The sequence below is a fragment of the Tinamus guttatus genome, unplaced genomic scaffold (genome assembly GCF_059628265.1).
Source record: "Tinamus guttatus ecotype Peru unplaced genomic scaffold, ASM5962826v1 Tinamus_guttatus_pri_ptg001557l, whole genome shotgun sequence".
NCBI classification, from domain to species: domain Eukaryota; kingdom Metazoa; phylum Chordata; class Aves; order Tinamiformes; family Tinamidae; genus Tinamus; species Tinamus guttatus.
In genome coordinates, this window is record NW_028290091.1 from 10,668 (window position 1) to 35,746 (window position 25,079).

Below are 25,079 nucleotides of genomic sequence, written 5' to 3' on the forward strand. Positions count from 1 at the left end.
GTCCCGTTTAGTCCCATTCGGTCCCGTTTAGTCCCGTCCGGTCACATTCGGCCCCCTTTAGCCCCGTTCAGCCCCGTTCGGCCCCGTCCGCTCCCCCCGCCCCGCCCCGCCCTCCCCGCCGCCGCCGCCGCCGCCGCGCGGGGCATTGTGGGAGGAAGCGGCGGCCCCGCGAACATGGCGGCTCCGTGACCGCTCCCGCCGCCCCCTCCCGCCGCCGCCGCCGCCGCCGGCCCCGGGGGCGGGGCCGCCCCCCCCGGGACCCTCCCCCCTCCCGGTCCCCCCCCCCGCCGCCGCCGCCGCCGCGGCCGCCGCCGCCGCCGCCCATGGACAGGAACTACCCGGGCACCGGCTTCGGGGACCCGCTCGGCGCCGGGCCCGGCTGGAGCTACGAGCGCTCGGCCAAGGCCAGGTGCGCGCGGCGGCGGGGGGGGGGGGCACCGGGCACCGGGAGGAGGGGCCGGGGCGAGCGGGAGGGGGGTCCGGGCAACGGGGAGGGGGGTCCGGTGCAATGGGGGAAGGTGCAATGGAGCCCGGTGCAACCGGGAGGAGGGTCTGTGCAACCGGGGGGAGATGCAACAGAGCCCGGTGCAACCGGGAGGGGGGTCCATGCAACCAGGGAGAGGCTCCGTGCAACGGGGGGAAGGCTCCGGTGCAACCGGGAGGGGGGTCCGTGCAATGGGGGAAGGTGCAATGGAGCCCGGTGCAACGGGGAGGGGGGTCCGGTGCAACCGGGAGGAGGGTCCGTGCAACCGGGGAGGGTCCGTGCAATGGGGGAAGGTGCAATGGAGCCCGGTGCAACGGGGAGGGGGGTCCGGTGCAACCGGGAGGAGGGTCCGTGCAATGGGGGAAGGTGCAATGGAGCTCGGTGCAACGGGGAGGGGGGTCCGGTGCAACCGGGAGGAGGGTCCGTGCAATGGGGGAAGGTGCAATGGAGCCCGGTGCAACCGGGAGAGCCTCCGGTGCAACGGGAGGGAGATGCAATGGAGCCCGGTGCAACCGGGAGGACGCTCCGTGCAACCGGGAGGAAGGTCCGGTGCAATGTGGGGGAGATGCAGTGGAGCCCGGTGCAACCGGGAGGAGGGTCCGGTGCAACCAGGGGAGATGCAGCAGAGCCGGGTGCGACCGGGAGGAAGGTCCGGTGCAACCGGGGAGATTCTGTGCAACGGGAGGGAGATGCAGCGGGCCCGGTGCAACCGGGAGGAGGGGCCGTGCAAGGGGGGGGAGGCTCCGGTGCAACCGGGAGGAGGGTCGGTGCAACGGGGAGGGGATGCAGCGGAGCCCGGTGCAACCGGGAGGGGGGTCCGGTGCAACCGGGAGGAGGGTCCGGTGCAACCGGGAGGAAGGTCCGGTGCAACCGGGAGAGGCTCCGGTGCAATGGGAGGGAGATGCAATGGAGCCCGGTGCAACCGGGAGGAGGGTCCGGTGCAATTGGGAGGAAGGTGCAACGGGCCCGGTGCAACCGGGGAGGCTCCGTGCAACCGGGAGGAAGGTCTGGTGCAACCAGGGAAGGCTCCGGTGCAATGGGAGGGAGATGCAACGGGCCCGGTGCAACCGGGAGGAGGGTCCAGTGCAACCGGGAGGAGGGTCCGTGCAAGAGGGGGAAGGTGCAATGGAGCCCGGTGCAACCGGGGAGGCTCCGTGCAACCGGGAGGAAGGTCCGGTGCAACCAGGGAAGGCTCCGGTGCAATGGGAGGGAGATGCAACGGGCCCGGTGCAACCGGGAGGAGGGTCCATGCAACCAGGGAGTCTGCATGCAACGGACAGGAGATGCAGCGGAGCCCGGTGCGACCAGGAGGAGGCTCCGTGCAACCGGTTGAGGCTCCGGTGCAACCAGGGGAGATGCAGCAGAGCCGGGTGCAACCGGGAGGAGGGTCCGGTGCAATGGGAGGAAGGTGCAATGGGCCCCGTGCAACCGGGAGGAGGGTCCGGTGCAATGGGAGGGAGATGCAATGGAGCCCGGTGCAACCGGGAGGAGGGTCCATGCAACCGGTTGAGGGTCCGGTGCAACCGGGGGAGATGCAGCAGAGCCCGGTGCAACCAGGGAAGGCTCCGGTGCAATTGGGAGGAAGGTGCAACGGGCCCGGTGCAACCGGGGAGACTCCGTGCAACCAGGAGGAGGGTCCAGTGCAATGTGGGGGAGATGCAGCGGAGCCCGGTGCAACCGGTTGAGGCTCCGGTGCAACCAGGGGAGGTGCAATGGAGCCCGGTGCAACCGGGAGGAGGGTCTGGTGCAACCGGTTGAGGGTCCGGTGCAAACGGGGAAGATGCAGCAGAGCCCGGTGCAACCGGGAGAGGCTCCGGTGCAATGGGAGGGAGATGCAATGGAGCCCGTTGCAACCGGGAGGAGGGTCTGGTGCAACCGGGAGGAAGGTCCGGTGCAACCGGGAGAGGCTCCGGTGCGACCAGTTGAGGCTCTGTGCAACCGGGGGAGATGCGATGGAGCCCGGTGCAACCGGGAGGAGGGTCCGTGCGAGAGGGGGAGGCCCCGGTGCAACCGGTTGAGGGTCCGGTGCAAACGGGGAAGATGCAGCGGAGCCCGGTGCAACCAGGGAAGGCTCCGGTGCAACCGGGAGGAAGGTCCGGTGCAATGGGGGGGAGATGCAGCGGAGCCCGGTGCAACCGGGAGGAGGGTCTGTGCAATCGGGAGGAAGGTCCGGTGCAACCAGGGAGGCTCCGGTGCAACCGGGAGGAAGGTCCGGTGCAAACGGGGGAGATGCAGCGGAGCCCCGTGCAACCGGGAGGAGGGTCTGGTGCAAACGGGGGAGATGCAGCAGAGCCCGGTGCAACCGGTTGAGGCTCCGTGCAAGCGGGAGGAAGGTGCAACGGGCCCGGTGCAATGGGGAGGAAGGTCCGGTGCAACCAGGGGAGATGCAGCAGGGCCGGGTGCAACCGGGAGGAAGGTCCGGTGCAACTGGGGAGGCTCCGGTGCAATTGGGAGGAAGGTGCAACGGGCCCGGTGCAACCGGGAGGAAGGTCCATGCAACCAGTTGAGGGTCCGGTGTAACGGGGGGGAGATGCAGCGGAGCCCGGTGCAACCGGGAGGAGGGTCTGGTGCAACCGGGAGATTCTGTGCAACAAGGGGGAGATGCAACAGAGCCCGGTGCAACCGGGAGGAGGCTCCGTGCAACAGGGGGGAGATGCAGCGGAGCCCGGTGCAACCGGGGAGGCTCCGGTGCAACTGGGAGAAGGGTCTGGTGCAATAGCGGGGGGATGCAATAGAGCCTGGTGCAACCGGGAGGACGGTCCGGTGCAACCAGGAAAGGCTCCGGTGCAACCGGTTGAGGCTCCGTGCAAGCGGGGGAGATGCAATGGAGCCCGGTGCAATGGGGAGGAAGGTCTGGTGCAACCGGGGAGGCTCCATGCAACAGACGGGAGATGCAGCGGGGCCCGGTGCAACCGGGAGGAGGGTCTGTGCAACCGGGGAGGCTCCGGTGCAACCAGGATGAGGGTCCGGTGCAACCGGGAGGAGGGTCCGGTGCAATGGAGGGGAGATGCAACGGAGCCCGGTGCAACCGGTTGAGGCTCCGTGCAACCGGGGGAGATGCAACGGAGCCCGGTGCAACCGGGAGAGGCTCCGGTGCAACCGGTTGAGGCTCCGTGCAAGAGGGGGAGGCTCCGGTGCAACCGGAGGAAGGTGCAAGGGCCCCGTGCGACCCTTGTGCAAGGGCCTCGTGCAACCCTCGTGCAAGGGCCCTGTGCAACCCTCGTGCAAGGGCCCCGTGCAACCCTCGTGCAAGGGCCTCATGCAACCCTCGTGCAAAGGCCCCGTGCAACCCTCGTGCAAGGGCCCTGTGCAGTCCTCGTGCAAGGGCGACGCGGGGGCCGTGCGCTGCTGCTTGTGCACAGCCCTCGTGCAAGGGCCCCGTGCATGGATCTTGTGTGCGGCACCCGTGTGCAATGGCTGTGTGTGCTCCTTGCACGTGGCATCCTCGTGCAAGGGCCCCGTGTGACCCTCGTGCAAGGGCCCTGTGCAGTCCTCGTGCAAGGGCCTCGTGCAAGGATGATGCGGGGCCGTGCATGGCTGCTTGTGCACAGCCCTCGTGCAAGGGCCTCATGCAACCCTTGTGCAAAGGCCCCGTGCAAACCTCATGCAAGGGCCCCGTTCGACCCTTGTGCAAAGACTTCGTGCAAGGGCGGCGCGGGGGCCGTGCACTGCTGCTTGTGCACAGCCCTCGTGCAAGGGCCCCGTGCAACCCTCGTGCAAGGGCCTTGTGCAGTCCTCGTGCAAGGGCGACGCGGGGGCCGTGCGCTGCTGCTTGTGCAGAGTCCTTGTGCAACGGCCCCGTGCATGGATCTTGTGTGCGGCACCCGTGTGCAATGGCTGCGTGTGCTCCTTGCATGTGGCATCCTCGTGCAAGGGCCCCGTGTGACCCTTGTGCAAGGGCCCCGTGCAGTCCTCGTGCAAGGGTGACATGGGGCCGTGCATGGCTGCTTGTGCACAGCCCTCGTGCAAGGGCCCCGTACGACCCTTGTGCAAGGGCCCCGTGCAACCCTCGTGCAAGGGCCCTGTGCAACCCTCGTGCAAGGGCCCCGTGCAACCCTCGTGCAAGGCCCCCATGGGACCCTTGTGCAAAGGCCCTATGCAGCCCTCGTGCAAGGGTGCCATGGGGTGCATGCACCGCTGCTCGTGCACAGCCCTCGTGCAAGGGCCCTGTGCGCCCCTCGTGCAAGGGATCGTGCAGTCCTCGTGCAAGGGCGACACGGGGCCATGCACCGCTGCTTGTGCACAGCCCTTGTGCAACGCCCCCGTGCAACCATCGTGCAAGTGCCCCGTATGACCCTCGTGCAAGGGCCCCGTGCAATGCTCGTGCAAGGCCCCGTGCGACCCTTGTGCAACGGCCCCATGCAACCATCGTGCAAAGGCCCACGAGACCCTCGTGCAAGGGCCCCGTGCAACCCTCGTGCAAGGCCCCCATGGGACCCTCGTGCAAAGGCCCTGTGCAACCCTCGTGCAAGGGCCCTATGCAGCCCTCGTGCAAGGGTGCCATGGGGTGCATGCACCGTTGCTTGTGCACAGTCCTCGTGCAAGGGCCCAGTGTGCCCCTTGTGCAAGCTCTGCGTGTGCAGCTTGTGCACGGCGCCCTTGTGCACAACCCTCGTGCAAGGGCCCTATGCAGTCCTCGTGCAAGGGCCTCGTGCAAGGCTGACGTGGGGGCCGTGCACGGCTGCTCGTGCACAGCCCTCGTGCAAGGGTCCTGTGCAACCCTCGTGCAAGGGATCGTGCAGTCCTCGTGCAAGGGCGACACGGGGCCATGCACCGCTGCTTGTGCACAGCCCTCGTGCAAGGGCCCCGTGTGACCCTCGTGCAAGGGATCGTGCAGTCCTCGTGCAAGGGCGACATGGGGCCATGCACCGCTGCTTGTGCACAGCCCTCGTGCAAGGGCCCCATGCAACCGTCGTGCAAGTGCCCCATATGACCCTTGTACAAGGGCCCCGTGCAATCCTCATGCAAGGCCCTGTGTGACCCTTGTGCAATGGCCCCGTGCAACCATTGTGCAAAGGCCCATGAGACCCTTGTGCAAGGGCCCCGTGCAATCCTCGTGCAAGGCCCCCATGGGACCCTCGTGCAAAGGCCCCGTGCAACACTTGTGCAACGGCCCCATGCAACCGTAGTGCAAGGGCCCCGTGTCACCCTTGTGCAAGCTTTGCGTGCGGAGCTTGTGCACAACGCCCTCGTGCACAGCCCTCGTGCAAGGGCCTCGTGTGCCCCTCGTGCAAGGGCCCCCGGTGACCCTCGTGCAAGGGTCCTGTGCAATCTTCGTGCAAGGCCCCTGTGACCCTCGTGCAAGGGCCCATGAGACCCTCGTGCAAGGCCCCGTGCAACCCTTGTGCAATGGCCCCATGGGACCCTCGTGCAAGGGCCCATGAGACCCTCGTGCAAGGACCCCATGCAACCATCGTGCAAAGGCCCATGAGACCCTCGTGCAAGGGCCCCGTGCAACCCTCGTGCAATGGCCCCATGGGACCCTCGTGCAAAGGCCCTGTGCAACCCTTGTGCAAGAACCCTATGCAGCCCTCGTGCAAGGGTGGCACAGGGGTCATGCACCGCTTCTTGTGCACAGTCCTCGTGCGAGGGACCCATGTGACCCTTGTGCAAGGGCCCAGTGTGACCCTCGTGCAAGGGTCCTGTGCAATCTTTGTGCAAAGGCCCTGTGCAGCCCTCGTGCAAGAGTCCCGCGTGCCCCTTGTGCAAGCTCTGCGTGTGCAGCTTGTGCACGGCGCCCTTTTGCACAGCCCTCGTGCAAGGGTCCCCTGTGACCCTCGTGCAAGGGTCCCGTGTGAACTTTGTGCAAGGGCCTTGTGTGACCCTCGTGCAAGGGAGACACAGGGGCCGTGCGACGCTGCTCGTGCGCAGCCCTCGTGCAAGGACCTTGTGTGACGCTCGTGCAAGGGCCCCGTGCGACCCTCGTGCAAGGGCCCCACGTGACCCTCGTGCAAAGGTCCCATGTGGCCCTCATGCAAGGGCCTTGTGTGACCCTCGTGCAAGGGTCCTGTGTGCCCCTTGTGCAAAGGTCCTGTGCGATCCTCGTGCAAGGGCCCCAAGTGACCCTCGTGCCAGGGCCCCATGTGGCCCTTGTGCAAGGGCCGTGTGTGACCTTCATGCAAGGGACCCCTGTGCGGCCCTCGTGCAAGGGCGGTGTGACCCCCGTGCAAGGCCCTGAGCGACCCTCGTGCAAGGGTCCTGTGCAGCCCTCGTGCAACAGCCCTGGGTGACCCCCGTGCGCCCCGTGCAAACCCGGCGCCCTCGTGCAACCCCCCGTGCAACCCCCCGTGCAAACCCCTGTGCAAACCCTCGTGCAAACCCTTGTGCAAACCCCAGTGCAAACCCCAGTGCAACCCCCCGTGCAACCCCTCGTGCAAATCCCCGTGCAAACCCCAGTGCAAACCCCAGTGCAACCACCCGTGCAACTCCCCGTGCAAACCCCCGTGCAAACCCTTGTGCAACCCCCGTGCAAACCCTCGTGCAAACCCTCGTGCCAGCTCCGTGCTCGCTCCGTGCACGTGGTCCCGCATTGTCCCTCGTTGTCCCCATTGTCCCCAGCCTGGTGTACGGGGGCGCGCGGGCCACGCTCGTGTCCCTCATTGTCCCCATGTCCCTGATGTCCCCTCATTGTCCCCATTGTCCCCATTGTCCCCAGCCTGGTGTACGGGGGCGGGCGGGCCACGCTCGTGTCCCTGGTGTCCCTGGTGTCCCCTCATTGTCCCCATGTCCCTGATGTCCCCTCATTGTCCCCTTGTCCCCAGCCTGGTGTACGGGGGCGCGCGGGCCACGCTCGTGTCCCCATGTCCCTAATGTCCCCATTGTCCCCATTGTCCCCAGCCTGGTGTACGGGGGCGCACGGGCCACGCTCGTGTCCCTAATGTCCCTGATGTCCCCTCATTGTCCCCATTGTCCCCTTGTCCCCAGCCTGGTGTACGGGGGCGCGCGGGCCACGCTCGTGTCCCTCATTGTCCCCATGTCCCTAATGTCCCCTCATTGTCCCCCTTGTCCCCAGCCTGGTGTACGGGGGCGCGCGGGCCACGCTCGTGTCCCTGGTGTCCCTGATGTCCCCTCATTGTCCCCATTGTCCCCATTGTCCCCAGCCTGGTGTACGGGGGCACGCGGGCCACGCTCGTGTCCCTGGTGTCCCTAATGTCCCCTCATTGTCCCCATTGTCCCCTTGTCCCCAGCTTGGTGTACGGGGGCGCGCGGGCCACGCTCGTGTCCCTGGTGTCCCTGATGTCCCCTCATTGTCCCCATTGTCCCCATTGTCCCCAGCCTGGTGTACGGGGGCGCGCGGGCCACGCTCGTGTCCCTCATTGTCCCCATGTCCCTGATGTCCCCTCATTGTCCCCATTGTCCCCAGCCTGGTGTACGGGGGCGCACGGGCCACGCTCGTGTCCCTCATTGTCCCCATGTCCCTGATGTCCCCTCATTGTCCCCATTGTCCCCAGCCTGGTGTACGGGGGCGCGCGGGCCACGCTCGTGTCCCTGGTGTCCCTGATGTCCCCTCATTGTCCCCATTGTCCCCATTGTCCCCAGCCTGGTGTACGGGGGCACGCGGGCCACGCTCGTGTCCCTGGTGTCCCTGATGTCCCCTCATTGTCCCCATTGTCCCCAGCCTGGTGTACGGGGGCGCGCGGGCCACGCTCGTGTCCCCATGTCCCTAATGTCCCCTCATTGTCCCCATTGTCCCCTTGTCCCCAGCCTGGTGTACGGGGGCGCGCGGGCCACGCTCGTGTCCCTGGTGTCCCTGATGTCCCCTCATTGTCCCTGGTGTCCCTAATGTCCCCATTGTCCCCTTGTCCCCAGCCTGGTGTATGGGGGCGCGCGGGCCACGCTCGTGTCCCTGGTGTCCCTGATGTCCCCTCATTGTCCCCATTGTCCCCATTGTCCCCAGCCTGGTGTACGGGGGCGCGCGGGCCACGCTCGTGTCCCTCGTTGTCCCCATGTCCCTAATGTCCCCTCATTGTCCCCTTGTCCCCAGCCTGGTGTACGGGGGCGCGCGGGCCACGCTCGTGTCCCTGGTGTCCCTGATGTCCCCTCATTGTCCCCATTGTCCCCATTGTCCCCAGCCTGGTGTACGGGGGCGCGCGGGCCACGCTCGTGTCCCTCATTGTCCCCATGTCCCTGATGTCCCCTCATTGTCCCCATTGTCCCCAGCCTGGTGTACGGGGGCGCGCGGGCCACGCTCGTGTCCCTGGTGTCCCTGATGTCCCCTCATTGTCCCCATTGTCCCCATTGTCCCCAGCCTGGTGTACGGGGGCTCCACGCTCGTGTCCCTGGTGTCCCCTAATGTCCCCTAATGTCCCCATTGTCCCCTGTTGTCCCCAGCCTGGTGTACGGGGGCGCGCGGGCCACGCTCGTGTCCCTCATTGTCCCCATTGTCCCCATGTCCCCAATGTCCCCTCATTGTCCCCATTGTCCCCAGCCTGGTGTACGGGGGCGCGCGGGCCACGCTCGTGTCCCTGGTGTCCCTGATGTCCCCTCATTGTCCCCATTGTCCCCATTGTCCCCAGCCTGGTGTACGGGGGCGCGCGGGCCACGCTCGTGTCCCTCATTGTCCCCATGTCCCTGATGTCCCCTCATTGTCCCCATTGTCCCCAGCCTGGTGTACGGGGGCGCGCGGGCCACGCACCCCGACGCCGACCTCCTGCACCGGCAGCCGTACGGAGCCCCCCACCCGCTGCAGGGCTATGCGGCCAACCACCACCCGCCAGGTAGGACGGCGTCACCGCGTCACCGCGTGTCACCGCGAGTCACCGCGGGTCACCGCGTGTCACCGCCACATGTCACCGTGGGTCACCGCGTGTCACCGTGTGTCACCGCGAGTCGCCGCGGGTCACCGCGTGTCACCACTGTGTGTCACCGCGTGTCACCGTGTGTCACCGCGAGTCACCGCGTGTCACCGTGTGTCACCATGTGTCACCACTGTGTGTCACCGCGTGTCACCGCGAGTCACCGTGTGTCACCGTGTGTCACCGTGTGTCACCACTGTGTGTCACCGTGTGTCACCGCATGTCACCACGAGTCACCGCGGGTCACCGCGGGTCACCGCGGGTCACCACGTGTCACCGTGTGTCACCACTGTGTGTCACCGTGTGTCACCGCATGTCACCGCGAGTCTCCGCGGGTCACCGCGGGTCATCGTGTGTCATCGTGTGTCACCTCCACGTGTCACCATGAGTCACCGCGGGTCACCTCGTGTCACCGTGTGTCACCGCGGGTCATTGTGTGTCACCGCGGGTCACCTCTGCGGGTCACCTCCACGTGTCACCGCGGGTCACCGTGTGTCACCGCGTGTCACCACGAGTCACTGCGGGTCACCGCGGGTCATCGTGTGTCATCGTGTGTCACCTCCACGTGTCACCATGTGTCACCGCGTGTCACCGTGTGTCACCGCCACATGTCACCGTGGGTCACCACGTGTCACCGTGTGTCACCATGTGTCACCACTGTGTGTCACCGTGTGTCACCGCGGGTCCCCTCGGTGTGTCACCTCCACGTGTCACCGCGTGTCACCTCCACGTGTCACCATGTGTCACCTCCGCGGGTCACCGTGTGTCACCACTGTGTGTCACCACGGGTCACCTCCGTGGGTCACCACCACATGTCACCGCGGGTCATTGTGTGTCACCTCCGTGTGTCACCTCCGCGTGTCGCCGCGGGTCACCGTGTGTCACCACTGTGTGTCACCTCCACATGTCACCACGTGTCACTGCGGCTCACCGTGTGTCACCACGTGTCACCGCGGGTCATCACCACAGGTCACCTCCGCGTGTCACCTCCATGTGTCACCTCCATGTGTCACCTCCACGTGTCACCGTGTGTCACCTCCGCGGGTCACCACGTGTCACCGCGGGTCACCGCGTGTCACTGTGTGTCACCGTGTGTCACCACTGTGTGTCACCGTGTGTCACCGCGGGTCCCCTCGGTGTGTCACCTCCACGTGTCACCGTGTGTCACCTCCACGGGTCACCATGTGTCACCGTGTGTCACCGCGGGTCCCCTCGGTGTGTCACCTCCACGTGTCACCGCGTGTCACCTCCACGTGTCACCGTGTGTCACCTCCGCGGGTCACCGTGTGTCACCACTGTGTGTCACCACGGGTCACCTCCGCGGGTCACCACCACATGTCACCGCGGGTCATTGTGTGTCACCTCCGTGTGTCACCTCCGCGTGTCGCCGCGGGTCACCGCGTGTCACCACTGTGTGTCACCTCCACGTGTCACCACGTGTCACTGCGGCTCACCGTGTGTCACCACGTGTCACCACGGGTCACCGCCACAGGTCACCTCTGCGTGTCACCTCCACGTGTCACCTCCACGTGTCACCGCGTGTCACCTCCACGTGTCACCGTGTGTCACCTCCGCGGGTCACCGTGTGTCACCACTGTGTGTCACCACGGGTCACCTCCGTGGGTCACCACCACATGTCACCGCGGGTCATTGTGTGTCACCTCCGTGTGTCACCTCCGCGTGTCGCCGCGGGTCACCGTGTGTCACCACTGTGTGTCACCTCCACATGTCACCACGTGTCACTGCGGCTCACCGTGTGTCACCACGTGTCACCGCGGGTCATCACCACAGGTCACCTCCGCGTGTCACCTCCATGTGTCACCTCCATGTGTCACCTCCACGTGTCACCGTGTGTCACCTCCGCGGGTCACCACGTGTCACCGCGGGTCACCGCGTGTCACTGTGTGTCACCGTGTGTCACCACTGTGTGTCACCGTGTGTCACCGCGGGTCCCCTCGGTGTGTCACCTCCACGTGTCACCGTGTGTCACCTCCACGGGTCACCATGTGTCACCGTGTGTCACCGCGGGTCCCCTCGGTGTGTCACCTCCACGTGTCACCGCGTGTCACCTCCACGTGTCACCGTGTGTCACCTCCGCGGGTCACCGTGTGTCACCACTGTGTGTCACCACGGGTCACCTCCGCGGGTCACCACCACATGTCACCGCGGGTCATTGTGTGTCACCTCCGTGTGTCACCTCCGCGTGTCGCCGCGGGTCACCGCGTGTCACCACTGTGTGTCACCTCCACGTGTCACCACGTGTCACTGCGGCTCACCGTGTGTCACCACGTGTCACCACGGGTCACCGCCACAGGTCACCTCTGCGTGTCACCTCCACGTGTCACCTCCACGTGTCACCGCGTGTCACCTCCGCATGTCACCACGTGTCACCGCGGGTCACCGCGTGTCACCACTGTGTGTCACCTCCACGTGTCACCACGTGTCACTGTGGCTCACCGTGTGTCACCACGTGTCACCACGGGTCACCGCCACAGGTCACCTCCGCGTGTCACCTCCATGTGTCACCTCCACGTGTCACCGCGTGTCACCTCCGCATGTCACCGCGTGTCACCGCGGGTCACCGCATGTCACCTCAACAGGTCACCACGTGTCACCGCATGTCACCTCCGTGGGTCACCATGTGTCACCACGTGTCACCGTGGGTCACCGTGTGTCACCGCGGGTCACTGCATGTCATCTCCGCATGTCACCGTGTGTCACCGTGTGTCACTGCGGGTCATCGCGTGTCACCACTGCGGGTCACCGTGTGTCACCGTGTGTCACCACGGGGCACCGTGTGTCACTGCCGTGTGTCACCGCGGGTCACCTCCGCGTGTCACCACGTGTCACCGCGTGTCACCTCTGCGGGTCACTGCAGGTCACCTCCACGGGTCACCGTGGGTCACCACGTGTCACCGCGTGTCACCTCCGCGTGTCACCGCGTGTCACCGCGTGTCACCTCTGCGGGTCACCGCGGGTCACCGTGGGTCACCGCGTGTCACCTCCGCGGGTCACCACGTGTCACCGCAGGTCGCCGCATGTCACCGCGAGTCACCGCGTGTCACCTCCACGGGTCACCGCAGGTCACCGTGGGTCACCATATGTCACCACGGGTCACCGCGGGTCACTGCGTGTCACCGCGTGTCACCTCCGCGGGTCACCGCGTGTCCCCGCGTGTCACCGCTGCAGCCCCACATGCCCTCTGGGTCCCCGCACATCCCCACGTGTCCTCGCATGTCACCGCCACCACGTGTCACCGCGCGTCACCGCAGGTCACCACTGGTCACCTCTGCGTGTCGCCGCGGGTCACCGCGTGTCCCCCTGTGTCACTGCGTGTCCTCTGGGTCCCCACACATCCCCGCGTGTCACCGCATGTCACCGCATGTCACCGCGGGTCACCACCACGTGTCCCCGTGTGTCACTGCGTGTCCTCTGGGTCCTCACACGGCCCCGCATGTCACGGTGTGTCCCTGCCGCGTGTCACCGCTGTGTCCCCACGTGTCCCCATGTGTCACCGCCACAGCCCCGCGTGTCCTCTGGGTCCCCACCGCGTGTCCCCCAGGACCACACCACGTGTCACGGGTGTCCCCCATGTCCCCTGGGTCCCCAGCGCGTGTCCACCGGGGTCCCCGTGTCCCCGTGTCTCCCCCATGTGTCCCCATGTCCCCTTGTGTCCCCATGTCCTTCCGTGTCCGCACATCCCCTGATGTCCCCATGTCCCCAGGTCTGTCGGGGCTGTTTGATGCAGGACTGCATGCAGCCGGTGCCCCTGTGTCCCCATGTCCCCCGATGTCCCCCCGTGTCCCCATGTCCCCGATGTCCCCACGTGTCCCCATGTCCGCACGTGTCCCCCGATGTCCCCACGTGTCCCCGTGTCCCCAGGTCTCTCCAGACTCTTCGACGCGGGGCTGCGCGCGGCCGGCGCCCCCATGTCCCCATGTCCCCTCGATGTCCCCATGTCCCCTCAATGTCCCCATGTCCCCCCATGTCCCCTCGATGTCCCCATGTCCCCCCGTGTCCCCAGGTCTGTCCGGGCTGTTCGACGTGGGGCTGCACGCGGCCGGGGTGTCACCACCATGTCCCCCCATGTCCCCCCATGTCCCCCCATGTCCCCCATGTCCCCCCATCTCCCCCCATGTCTCCCCGATGTCCCTATGTCCCCCCGTGTCCCCATGTCCCCCCATGTCCCCATTGTCCCAATGTCCCCCGATGTCCCCGATGTCCCCATGTCCCCCCGTGTCCCCATGTCCCCTCGATGTCCCCATTGTCCCCAGGTCTGTCTGGGCTGTTCGACGCGGGGCTCCACGCGGCCGGGGTGTCACCGCCATGTCCCCCCATGTCCCCTCAATGTCCCCATGTCCCCCCATGTCCCCGATGTCCCCATGTCCCCCCATGTCTCCCCATGTCCCCGATGTCCCCATGTCCCCTCGATGTCCCCATTGTCCCCATGTCCCCCCGATGTCCCCGATGTCCCCACGTGTCCCCACGTGCCCCCATTGTCCCCAGGTCTGTCCGGACTCTTCGACGCGGGGCTCCACGCGGCCGGCGCCCTCATGTCCCCCGATGTCCCCATGTCCCCCCGTGTCCCCATGTCCCCATGTCCCCCCGTGTCCCCATGTCCCCATGTCCCCATTGTCCCCAGGTCTGTCCGGGCTGTTCGACGCGGGGCTGCACGCAGCCGGGGCGTCCCCCCGATGTCCCCATGTCCCCCCGTGTCCCCGATGTCCCCATGTCCCCTCGTGTCCCCATGTCCCCTCGATGTCCCCATGTCCTTCTGTGTCCCCATGTCCCCACGTGTCCCCATTGTCCCCAGGTCTGTCCGGGCTGTTCGACGCGGGGCTCCACGCGGCCGGCGCGGCGCCGCCCGACGCCTCCGTCATGAACCTCATCTCAGCGCTGGAGTCGCGGCCGCAGCCGGGGCCGGCGGCGTCGTCGCTGCTCTCGCAGTTCCGCAGCCCCTCCTGGCAGACAGGTGAGCGTCCCCATGTCCCCAAGGTGTCCCCAAGGTGTCCCCAGGGGTCCCCAGGGGTCCCCAGGGGGTCCCCGTGCGTCCCCATGCGGCCACAGCCGGGGCCAGCAGCCTCGTCGCTGCTCTCGCAGTTCCGCAGCTCCTCCTGGCAGACGGGTCAGTGTGTCCCCATGTGTCCCCATGTGTCCCCATGTGTCACCGTGTGTCCCTGGGGTGTCCCCGGGTGTCCCCGTGTGTCCCCATGCGGCCGCAGCCGGGGCCGGCGTCGTCGTCGCTGCTCTCGCAGTTCCGCAGCCCCTCCTGGCAGACGGGGGAGCGTGTCCCCATGTCCCCAAGGTGTCCCCAAGGTGTCCCCAAGGTGTCCCCAGGGGTCCCCAGGAGTCCCCAGGGGGTCCCCGTGTGTCCCTACGTGGCCGCAGCCGGGGCCGGCGGCCTCGTCGCTGCTCTCGCAGTTCCGCAGCCCCTCCTGGCAGACAGGTGAGCGTCCCCATGTCCCCAAGGTGTCCCCAAGGTGTCCCCAAGGTGTCCCCAGGTGTCTCCAGGGGTCCCCAGGGGTCCCCAGGGGTCCCCAGGGGGTCCCCGTGCATCCCCACGTGGCCTCATCGCTGCTCTCGCAGTTCCGCAGCCCGTCCTGGCAGACGGGTCAGTGTGTCCCCATGTCCCCAAGGTGTCCCCAAGGTGTCCCCAAGGTGTCCCCAGGGGTCCCCAGGGGTCCCCAGGGGGTCCCCGTGCGTCCCCATGCGGCCACAGCCGGGGCCAGCAGCCTCGTCGCTGCTCTCGCAGTTCCGCAGCCCCTCCTGGCAGACGGGTCAGTGTGTCCCCATGTCCCCAAGGTGTCCCCAAGGTGTCCCCATGTGTCCCCATGTGTCCCTGGGGTGTCCCCGGGTGTCCCTGTGCGTCCTGGGGGGTCCCCGTGTGTCCCCACGTGGCCACAGCTGGGGCCGGCGGCCTCGTCGCTGCTCTTGCAGTTCCGCAGCCCCTCCTGGCAGACGGGTCAGTGTGTCCCCAAGGCGTCCCCATGTCCCCAAGGTGTCCCCAAGGTGTCCCCATGTCCCCAAGGTGTCCCCAGGGGGTCCCCAGGGGGTCCCTGTGTGTCCCCGCACGGCGTCGTCGCTGCTCTTGCAGTTCTGCAGCCCGTCCTGGCAGATGGGTCAGTGTGTCCCCAAGGTGTCCCCATGTCCCCAAGGTGTCCCCAAGGTGTCCCCATGTCCCCAAGGTGTCCCCAGGGGGTCCCCAGGGGGTCCCTGTGTGTCCCCGCACGGCGTCGTCGCTGCTCTCGCAGTTCCGCAGCCCCTCCTGGCAGACGGGTCAGTGTGTCCCCATGTCCCCAAGGTGTCCCCAAGGTGTCCCCATGTGTCCCCCGTGTGTCCCTGGGGTGTCCCCATGTGTCCCCGTGTGTCCCCACGTGGCCGCAGCCGGGGCCAGCGGCCTCGTCGCTGCTCTCGCAGTTCCGCAGCCCCTCCTGGCAGACGGGTCAGTGTGTCCCCATGTGTCCCCATGTGTCCCCATGTGTCCCCGTGTGTCACCGCGTGTCCCTGGGGTGTCCCCGGGTGTCCTCGGGTGTCCCCGTGTGTCCCCATGCGGCCGCAGCCGGGGCCGGCGTCGTCGTCGCTGCTCTCGCAGTTCCGCAGCCCCTCCTGGCAGACGGGGGAGCGTGTCCCCATGTCCCCAAGGTGTCCCCATGTCCCCAGGGGGTCCCCAAGGTGTCCCCAGGGGGTCCCCAGGGGGTCCCTGTGTGTCCCCGCACGGCGTCGTCGCTGCTCTCGCAGTTCCGCAGCCCCTCCTGGCAGACGGGTCAGGGTGTCACCGTGTCCCCATGTCCCCAAGGTGTCCCCATGTGTCCCCCGTGTGTCCCTGGGGTGTCCCCATGTGTCCCCGTGTGTCCCCACGTGGCCGCAGCCGGGGCCGGCGGCCTCATCGCTGCTCTCGCAGTTCCGCAGCCCCTCCTGGCAGACGGGTCAGTGTGTCCCCATGTCCCCAAGGTGTCCCCAAGGTGTCCCCAAGGTGTCCCCAGGGGTCCCCAGGAGTCCCCAGGGGGTCCCCGTGTGTCCCTACGTGGCCACAGCCGGGGCCGGCGGCCTCGTCGCTGCTCTCACAGTTCCGCAGCCCGTCCTGGCAGACGGGTCAGTGTGTCCCCAAGGCGTCCCCATGTCCCCAAGGTGTCCCCAAGGTGGCCCCAGGGGGTCCCGGGGGGTCCCCGTGCGTCCCCACGCGGCCTCGTCGCTGCTCTCGCAGTTCTGCAGCCCCTCCTGGCAGACGGGTCAGTGTGTCCCCATGTGTCCCCATGTGTCCCCAAGGTGTCCCCATGTCCCCAAGGTGTCCCCAGGGGGTCCCCAGGGGGTCCCTGTGTGTCCCCACGCGGCCTCGTCGCTGCTCTCGCAGTTCCGCAGCCCCTCCTGGCAGACGGGTCAGTGTGTCCCCATGTGTCCCCATGTGTCCCCATGTGTCACCGCGTGTCCCTGGGGTGTCCCCGGGTGTCCTCGGGTGTCCCCGTGTGTCCCCACGCGGCCTCGTCGCTGCTCTCGCAGTTCCGCAGCCCCTCCTGGCAGACGGGGGAGCGTGTCCCCAAGGTGTCCCCATGTCCCCAGGGGGTCCCCAAGGTGTCCCCAGGTGTCCCCAGGGGGTCCCCGTGCGTCCCCACGCGGCCTCGTCGCTGCTCTCGCAGTTCCACAGCCCGTCCTGGCAGATGGGTCAGTGTGTCACCATGTCCCCATGTGTCCCCAGGTGTCCCCACGTGTCCCTGGGGTGTCCCCGCACGTCCCCGGGGGTCCCTGTGTGTCCTTGGGGGCTCCAGGGTGTCCCTGTATGTCCCCAGGTGTCCCCACGTGGCCCCATGCATCCCTGTGCGTCCCCAGGGGATCCCTGTGTGTCCCCAGGGAGTCCCCATGCGTCCCCAGGGGGTCCCCATGTGGCCCCAGGAGGTCCCCATGTGGCCCCGGGGGTCCCCATGCGTCTCCGCACGGCCCCAGGGTGTCCCCGTGTGTCCCTGCGCAGCCCCAGGGGGTCCCTGTGTGTCCCCAGGGGGTCCTTGTGCATCCCCACACGGCCCCAGGGTGTCCTTATGTGTCCCCAGGGTGTCCCCGCACGTCCCCAGGGGGTCCCTGTGTGTCCTTGGGGACTCCAGGAGGTCCCCATGCGTCCCCAGGGGGTCCCTGTGCGTCCCCAGGTGTCCCCGCGCGGCCCCATGCGTCCTTGTGCGTTCCCAGAGGGTCCCCGTGTGTCCCCAGGGAGTCCCTGTGCATCCCCAGGGGGTCCCCATGTGGCCTTGGGCGTCCCCATGCGTCCCCGCGTGGCCCCAGGGTGTCCCCGTGTGTTCCCAGGTGTCCCCGTGTGTCCCCAGGGGGTCCTTGTGCATCCCCAGGTGTCCCCGTGTGGCCCCAGGGGGTCCTTGTGCATCCCCAGGTGTCCCTGTGTGTCCCCAGGTGTCCCCGCACATCCCCAGAGGGTCCCTGTGTGTCCTTGGGGGCTCCAGGGGGTCCCCAGGTGTCCCCACGTGGCCGCAGGGGGTCCCTGTGTGGCCCCAGGTGTCCCCAGGTGTCCCCGAGGGGTCCCCATGGATCCCTGTGCGCAGCCCCAGGTGTCGCCACACGGCCCCAGGTGTCCCCATGCGTCCCCATGTGTCCCCAGGGGGTCCCCATGCGTCCCCGTGTGTCCCCAGGCGGTCTCCATGCGTCCCTGTGCGTCCCCAGGTGTCCCCGTGCAGCCCTGTGTGTCTCCAGGTGTCCCCGTGTGTCCCCAGGGGGTCCCCGCATGTCCCCACATGGCCCCATGCATCCCCGTGCGTCCCTAGGGGGTCCCCGTGCGTCCCTAGGGGGTCCCTGTGTGTCCCCAGGGTGTCCCTATGCATCCCCGGGGGGTCCCAGTGTGTCCCTGGGAGGTCCCTGTGTGTCCCTGTGTGTCCCCAGGGAGTCCCCATGCATCCCCAGGGGGTCCCCATGCGTCCCCAGGGGGTCCCTGTGTGTCTCTGGGGGTCCCCGTGTGGCCCCAGGTGTCCCCATGTGTCCCCACGCGGCCCCGTGCATCCCCGCATGTCCCCAGGTGCTCCCCGTCCGTCCCCAGGGGGTCCCTGTGTGTCCTTGGGGACTCTGGGGGGGTCCCCGTGCGCCCCCAGGGGTTCCTGTGTGTCCCTGGGGGTCCCCATGTGTCCCCAGGGTGTCCCCATGCATCCCCGGGGGGTCCCTGTGTGTCCCTGGGGGGTCCCTATGTGTCCCTGTGTGTCCCCAGAGTTTCCTGGGGGTCCCATCCTGTCCCTGGGGTTCCCCGTGTGTCCCTGGAGGTCCCATCCTTTCCTAGTGACTTCTGGGGGTCCCATCCCATCCCTGGGGATCCCTGTGTGTCCTGGGGGGTCCCATCCCGTCCCAGTGGCTCCTTAGGATCCCCCTGTGTCCCTGGGGGTCCCATCCCATCCCTGGGGATCTCCGTGTGTCCCCGTGTGTCCCCGTGTGTCCCTGGGGGTCCCATCCTTTCCCAGTGACTCTTGGGGGTTCCCCATGTATCCTGGGGTGTCCCAGGGGTTCCCTGTGTGTCCCAGGGGGTCCCATCCTGTCCCAGTGGCTCCTGGGTGTCCCCATGTGTCCCTGGGGGTCCCATCCTGTCCCAGTGGCTCCTGGGGGTCCCATCCTGTTCTATACTGTCCTTGGGGTTCCATATGTGTCCCTGGGGGTCCCATCCTGTCTCAGTGGCTCCTGAGGGTCCCCCTGTGTCCCTGGGGGTCCCATCCCGTCCCTGGGGATCCCTGTGTGTCCTGGGGGGTCCAAGGGGTTCCCCATGTGTCCCTGGGGTTCCCTGTGTGTCCCGGGCAGTCCCCATGTGTCCCCAGGGGGTCCCCAGTGAGTCCCTGTGTGTCCCTGGGGGTCCCCATGCATCCCCAGGGGTCACTGTGTGTCCGTGGGTGTCCCCAGGGGGTCCCATCCTGTCCCTGGGGCTCTCCATGTGTCCCTCTGTGTCCCTGGAGTTTACTGGGGGACCCATCCTGTCCCAGTGGCTCCTGGGGGTCCCCATGTGTCCCTGGGGGTCCCATCCCCTCCCTGGGGATCCGCCTGTGCCCCTGGGGGTCCCATCCTGTCCCAGTGGCTCCTGGGGTTCCCTGTGTGTCCCTGGGGGTCCCATCCTGTCCCTGAGCATCCCTGTGTGTCCCGGGGTGTCACAGGGGTTCCCCATGTGTCCCTGGGGCTCCCTGTGTGTCCCGGGGTGTCCCATCCTGTCCCAGTGGCTCCTGGGGGTCCCCATGTGTCCTTGGGGCTCCCTGTGTGTCCCTGTGTGTCCCTGGAGTTTCCTGGGGGTCCCATCCTGTCCCTGGGGGTCCCATCCTGTCCCTGGGAATCCCTGTGTGTCCCGGGGCATCCCAGGGCTTCCCCATGTGTCCCTGGAGGTCCCATCCTGTCCCAGTGGCTCCTGAGGGTCCCCCTGTGTCCCTGGGGGTCCCATCCCATCCCTGAGGATCCCTGTGTGTCCCGGGGTGTCCCATCCTGTCCCACTGGCTCCTGGGGGTCCCCATGTGTCCCTGGAGGTCCCATCCTGTCCCAGTGGCTCCTGAGTGTCCCCATGTATCCCTGGGGGTCCGTGGGGGTCCCATCCTGTCCTAGTGGCTCCTGGGTGTCCCCATGTGTCCCAGGGGGTCCCTGGGTGTCCCATCCCATCCCTGGGGATCCCATCCTGTGCCTGGGGATCCCTGTGTGTCCCGGGGGTCCCATCCTGTCCCAGTGGCTCCTGAGGGTCCCCCTGTGTCCCTGGGGGTCCCATCCCATCCCTGGGGATCCCCGTGTGTCCCAGGGTGTCCCCGTGTGTCCCGGGGAGGGACCCCCTGAGGGTCCCATCCTGTCCCAGGGGCTCCTGGGTGTCCCCATGTGTCCTGGGGGCTCCCTGGGAGTCCCATCCTTTCCCAGTGGCTCCTGGGTGTCCCCATGTCCCCCCGGTGTCCCCCCATGTCCCCCCCGCACTGACCCCCCCCGTCCCCCCCGCAGCCATGCACACGCCGGCGCCGGCCGAGCTCTTCATCTCGGGCGCCCTCCCCGGCTCGGGCACCTTCCCGTCGTCGTCGGCGCTCAGCGCCTACCAGCACCCGGCGCCGTTCGGCGGCCGCAGCTTCCCGGTGAGCTCCTCGCTGGACGCCGCCTTCAGCCCGGGCTCCAACGGGCTCCTGTCGCCGCCGGAGCCGCCGCTGCTGCACATCAAACCGGCGCAGGGCGCGCTGGGCTTCGAGCGCCTCGGCGGCGCCGCCGCCACCACGGCCGTGCTGGGCCCGGCGCTGCCGCCACCGCCGCCGCCGCCGCCGCCGCCGCCGCAGGGCTCGGCGTACCGCGCCGCGCCGGACTCGGCCGCGCGCCACCTGCCCTCGCAGTTCAACCTGCTGCCGGCCGAGCCGCCGCCGCCGCCGCCGCCGCAGCTCTACAACGCGGCCGTGTTCGCCGGCGCGCCGCCCGCTGTGCCGCGCCAGGACAGCGTCATCAAGCACTACCAGCGCCCGGGCACCGGGAACGGGGCACAACCGGCGCTACCGCCCGGCGCACACTCGTTGCAGCATTATTTAAGTTGTGGGGGCAGTTACCAGCAGCAGATGGGCGCCCACCGCGGCGCCGCGCTGCCCTGCAGCCCCCTCGCCGAAGCGGCGCCGGGCGCGTCGGAGGGCGCCCAACAGGCGCCCAAAACGCCCCGCGAGGCGCCCGCGTACCGGCCCATCATCCAGTCGCCGGCGTATTCCGGCGCCGCCGGCTCCAAATCCAAGAGCTACTCGGCGTCGCGGCAGCCGGCGCGCTCCACGGCCACCCCCAAGTGCCAGAGCAGCTACACGGCGCCGGCGGCCAAGGGCAGCTCGGTGATCGCCGGGCAGTCGCCGGCCTATTCGCCGGGGCAGCCGCCGCCGGGGCTGCTGGCGCTGGGGCCGGCGAGCGGCTACGGCGGCGCCCAGCAGCCGCCGGGGCCGTTCGGCGCCGCCGCGACGCCGGACGCGGCGCAAAAGGCGCCCGGTTACGCGGGCGCCGCGGCGGCGGCGCAGCCGTGCGCGGGGCAGAGCTACTCGCCCGAGGCGCTGCAGGCGCTGCCGTACGGCGAGGCCGGCGCCGCGGGCGCCTACGGCGCGCCGCACTCGCAGGGGCTCCCCGCGGGCAGCCCCTCGCTCAGCTACAGCACCGGCCACTCGCCGGCGTGCCCGGCGCTGCCGTACCCCCACGGCAGCCCCTCGGGCATCGCGCGGCCGCTGCAGTCGCCGCCGGCGCCGCGGCCGCAGAGCGGCGCGTCCCCGGGGCAGCCCCATAAGTATCTGGGTGCCGTGATGGCGCCGGCGGCGTTCCTGGCGCCGGGGTACGGCGCCGGCGCGCTGGAGCGCGGCTACGCCAAGGGCAAGGGCGACGCGGAGCTGCTGGGCGCCGAGCGCAGCGAGGACGAGGATTTCCTCATCCAGCACCTGCTGCAGGCGCCGAGCCCCGGCGCGTGCCAGGAGCGCGGCGCCGCCAAGGCCATGGGCGCGTTCAGCGCGCTGGCCAAGGAGGAGCGCTACCAGCTCCACAGCGTCATCCGGCCCAACTCCAACCTGGAGGGCGCCGCGCTGGAGCTCTCCCTGCTCAAGGAGGAGGAGGACGAGGAGGACGGGGCCAAGAAGAAGGGCGAGCGGCCGCGCGAGGGGCTGGCCACGTCCGTGGTGCATTACGGCCACCAGGCGCTGGGCTCCTACGCGGCCGAGCTCAAGAAGGCGCCGCCGGGACATCTTGACGGTGCCACCAAGGAGCTGCCCTTCATGCAGAAGACCCCCGAGCACGGGCGCATGGTGGCCGAGCCACCCGCATTGGAGCCGCATCTCGGTGGCCTTTTGGATGCCACCGCGGCCACCCCGGCGGAGCTGGCGCCGCTGGGCGCCGCGGGGCCGCTGCTGCAGTCGGTGCTGACGCACACGCAGAGCCAGCTGCACGCGCGCGCCAAGGCGCGGGCGCCGCTCGACGTGCACCTCCTGGAACAACAACCGCAACAACCGCAACAACAACCGCAGCAACAACAGCGCGCCGCGTCGCCGCCGCAACAGCCGCTGCAGCTGCTGGAGGCGCACCTGCAGCACGGGCGCGCGCAGGCCTCGCCGCAGCTGCGCGCGCTGCCGCCCGCCGCGCTCGAGGTGCTGCCGCAGCCGCCCGAGATGCAGGATTTCCTCGAGCCCGAGCTGGCCCTCGAGCCCCACTTGGCGCCCGCCGCCGCCGCCGTGGGGCAGCCCCCCGGGACGCCGCCGCCGCCGCCGCCGCCGCAATCGGACGCGGCGCCCGGCGGCGACGCCAAGTTCGAGGGCGGCAGCCCCGGCGCCAAGAGCCGCTTCGTGCCGCTCACGTCCATCTGCTTCCCGGACGCGCTGCTGCAGGACGAGGAGCGCGGATTCTTCCCCGGCATGGAGGACATGTTCGGGCCGGCGCCGTGCGGCCCCGACGACTTCCCTAAGGGCGCCGGTGACACCGGTGACACCGGCGCGGCCGCCATGGAGCGCCCCGAGGGGCTCAAAGCGCCCGCGTACGACCTGCTGCCGCCACCAGCGCCCGGCTACGGCGGCGGCTTCTGCGCGGCCACCGAGCAGCACTTGGCGCTCGAGGCCGCCAAGCACGAGCTGCCGTCCACGGTGAACGCGGAGCCGCTGGGGCTCATCCAGAGCGGCCACCACGGTGTCACCTCAAAGCCACCGCTGCCGTCGCCGCTGTTCTGCTCGTCCAAGCCCAAGAAGCTGCTCAAGACGTCGTCCTTCCACCTCCTGCGCAAGCGCGAGCCCTTCCCGGCGCCCAAGAAGACCTACGCGCAGGAGTACGAGTTCGAGGACGACGAGGACAAGGCGGACGCGCCGGCCGACATCCGCCTCAACAGCCGCCGCCTCCCCGATCTCCTTCCCGACCTCATCTCCAGCTGCCGCGCGCGGCCCAGCCTCAGCCCCATGGGGGACATCGATTTTTGTCCCCACGGCGGCGCCGAGGGGCCCAAGAAGCGCGGGCGCAAACCCACCAAGCCCAAGCGGGACGGGCCGCCCCGGCCGCGCGGGCGCCCCCGGATCCGGCCCCTGGCCGAGCCCCACGGGGTCCCCGAGGGGCCCAAGAAGCCGCGGGGACGGGGACGGGGACGGGGGAAGAAGGGGGCCGAGGAGGACGGCGGCGGCGGCGGCGGCGGCTTGGAGCCGCTCAAGCCGCTCAAGGTGAGGGGTGCTGGGGGGTTTCGGGGTGCTGGGGGCTATTTGGGGGTCCTGGGGGGCTCTGGGGTGCTGGGATGGGGGTTTGGGGGTCCTGGGGATTTGGGGGTCCTGGGGCTCTGGGGTGCTGGGAAGGGGGGATTTGGGGGTGCTGGGGGGTATTGAGGTGTCTTGGGGGGATTTGGGGTGCTGGGGGGGCTCTGGGGTGCTGGAATGGGGATTTTGGGGGTGCTGGGGGCTATTTGGGGGTCCTGGGGGGTTTGGGGGTCCTGGGGTCTATTTGGGGGTCCTGGGGAGTGTCTAGGGTGCTGGGATGGGGGTTTTGGGGTGCTGGGGTATTTGGGGGTGCTGGGATGGGAGGTTTGGGGGTGCTGGGGATTTGGGGGTGCTGGGATGGGGGTTTGGGGGTGCTGGGGGATTTGGGCGTCCTAGGGGGTCTCTGGGGTGCTGGGGGGGGTTTGGGGGTCCTGGGGGCTATTTGGGGGTCCTGGGGGCTCTGGGGTGCTGGGAAGGGGGGATTTGCGGGTGCTGGGGGGATTTGGGGTGCTGGGATGGGGGTTTGGGGTGCTTGGGGGTCTCTGGGTGCTGCAATGGGGATTTTGGGGGTGCTGGGGGGGATTTGGGGGTCCTGGGGTCTATTTGGGGGTCCTGGGGAGTGTCTAGGGTGCTGGGATGGGGGTTTTGGGGTGCTGGGGGGATTTGGGGGTCCTGGGGGTTTGGGGGTGCTTGGGGGTCTCTGGGGTGCTGCAATGGGGATTTTGGGGGTGCTGGGGGGATTTGGGGTGCTGGATGGGGGTTTGGGGGTCCTGGGGGGATTTGGGCGTCCTAGGGGGTCTCTGGGGTGCTGGGATGGGGGGTTTGGGGGTGCTGGGGGGATTTGGGGGTGCTGGGATGGGAGTTTGGGGGTCCTGGGGGATTTGGGCATCCTAGGGGGTCTCTGGGGTGCTGGGATGGGGGGTTTGGGGGTGCTGGGGGGATTTGGGTGCTGGGATGGGGGGTTTGGGGGTGCTTGGGGGTCTCTGGGGTGCTGCAATGGGGATTTTGGGGGTGCTGAGGGGGATTTGGGGGTTTGGGGGTTTGGGGGTGCTGGGGGGGCCCTGGGGTGCTGGGATTGGGGTATTTGGGGGTCCTGGGGGGTTTGGGGGTGCTTGGGGTCTCTGGGGTGCTGCAATGGGGATTTTGGGGGTGCTGGGGGGGATTTGGGGTCCTGGGGGGTTTGGGGGTCCTGGGGTCTATTTGGGGGTCCTGGGGAGTGTCTAGGGTGCTGGGATGGGGGGTTTGGGGGTGCTGGGGGGGGTTTGGGGGTGCTGGGGGTATTTGGGGGTGCTGGGATGGGGGTTTGGGGGTCCTGAGGGGTTTGGGGGTCCTGGGGGGCTGCAATGGGGATTTTGGGGGTGCTGGGGGGGATTTGGGGGTCCTGGGGGCTATTTGGGGGTCCTGGGGGGGTTTGGGGGTCCTGGGATCTATTTGGGGGTCCTGGGGGGCTCTGGGGTGCTGCAATGGGGATTTTGGGGTGCTGGGTGGGATTTGGGGGTGCTGGGGGGTTTGGGGGTGCTTGGGGGTCTCTGGGGTGCTGCAATGGGGATTTGGGGGTGCTGGGGGATTTGGGGGTCCTGGGATGGGGGTTTGGGGGTGCTGGGGAGATTTGGGGTCCTAGGGGGTCTCTGGGGTGCTGGGATGGGGAGT

The 25,079-nt window shown here is 68.6% G+C and overlaps 1 protein-coding gene across 1 annotated transcript in view; it reads left to right on the top strand.

Moving 5' to 3' along the window:
* Positions 1 to 295: 295 nt before the first annotated feature.
* Positions 296 to 25,079, top strand: part of PRR12 (proline rich 12) — a gene marked incomplete at its 3' end in the record, with an annotated part of 36,270 nt that continues 11,486 nt past the window's right edge. The window contains exons 1-4 of the mRNA XM_088539276.1: positions 296 to 409; positions 9,089 to 9,201; positions 14,093 to 14,251; positions 20,212 to 23,399. Of these exons, the coding sequence (XP_088395402.1) occupies positions 324 to 409; positions 9,089 to 9,201; positions 14,093 to 14,251; positions 20,212 to 23,399 (3,546 nt within the window). The remainder of the gene's footprint in view (positions 410 to 9,088; positions 9,202 to 14,092; positions 14,252 to 20,211; positions 23,400 to 25,079) is intronic.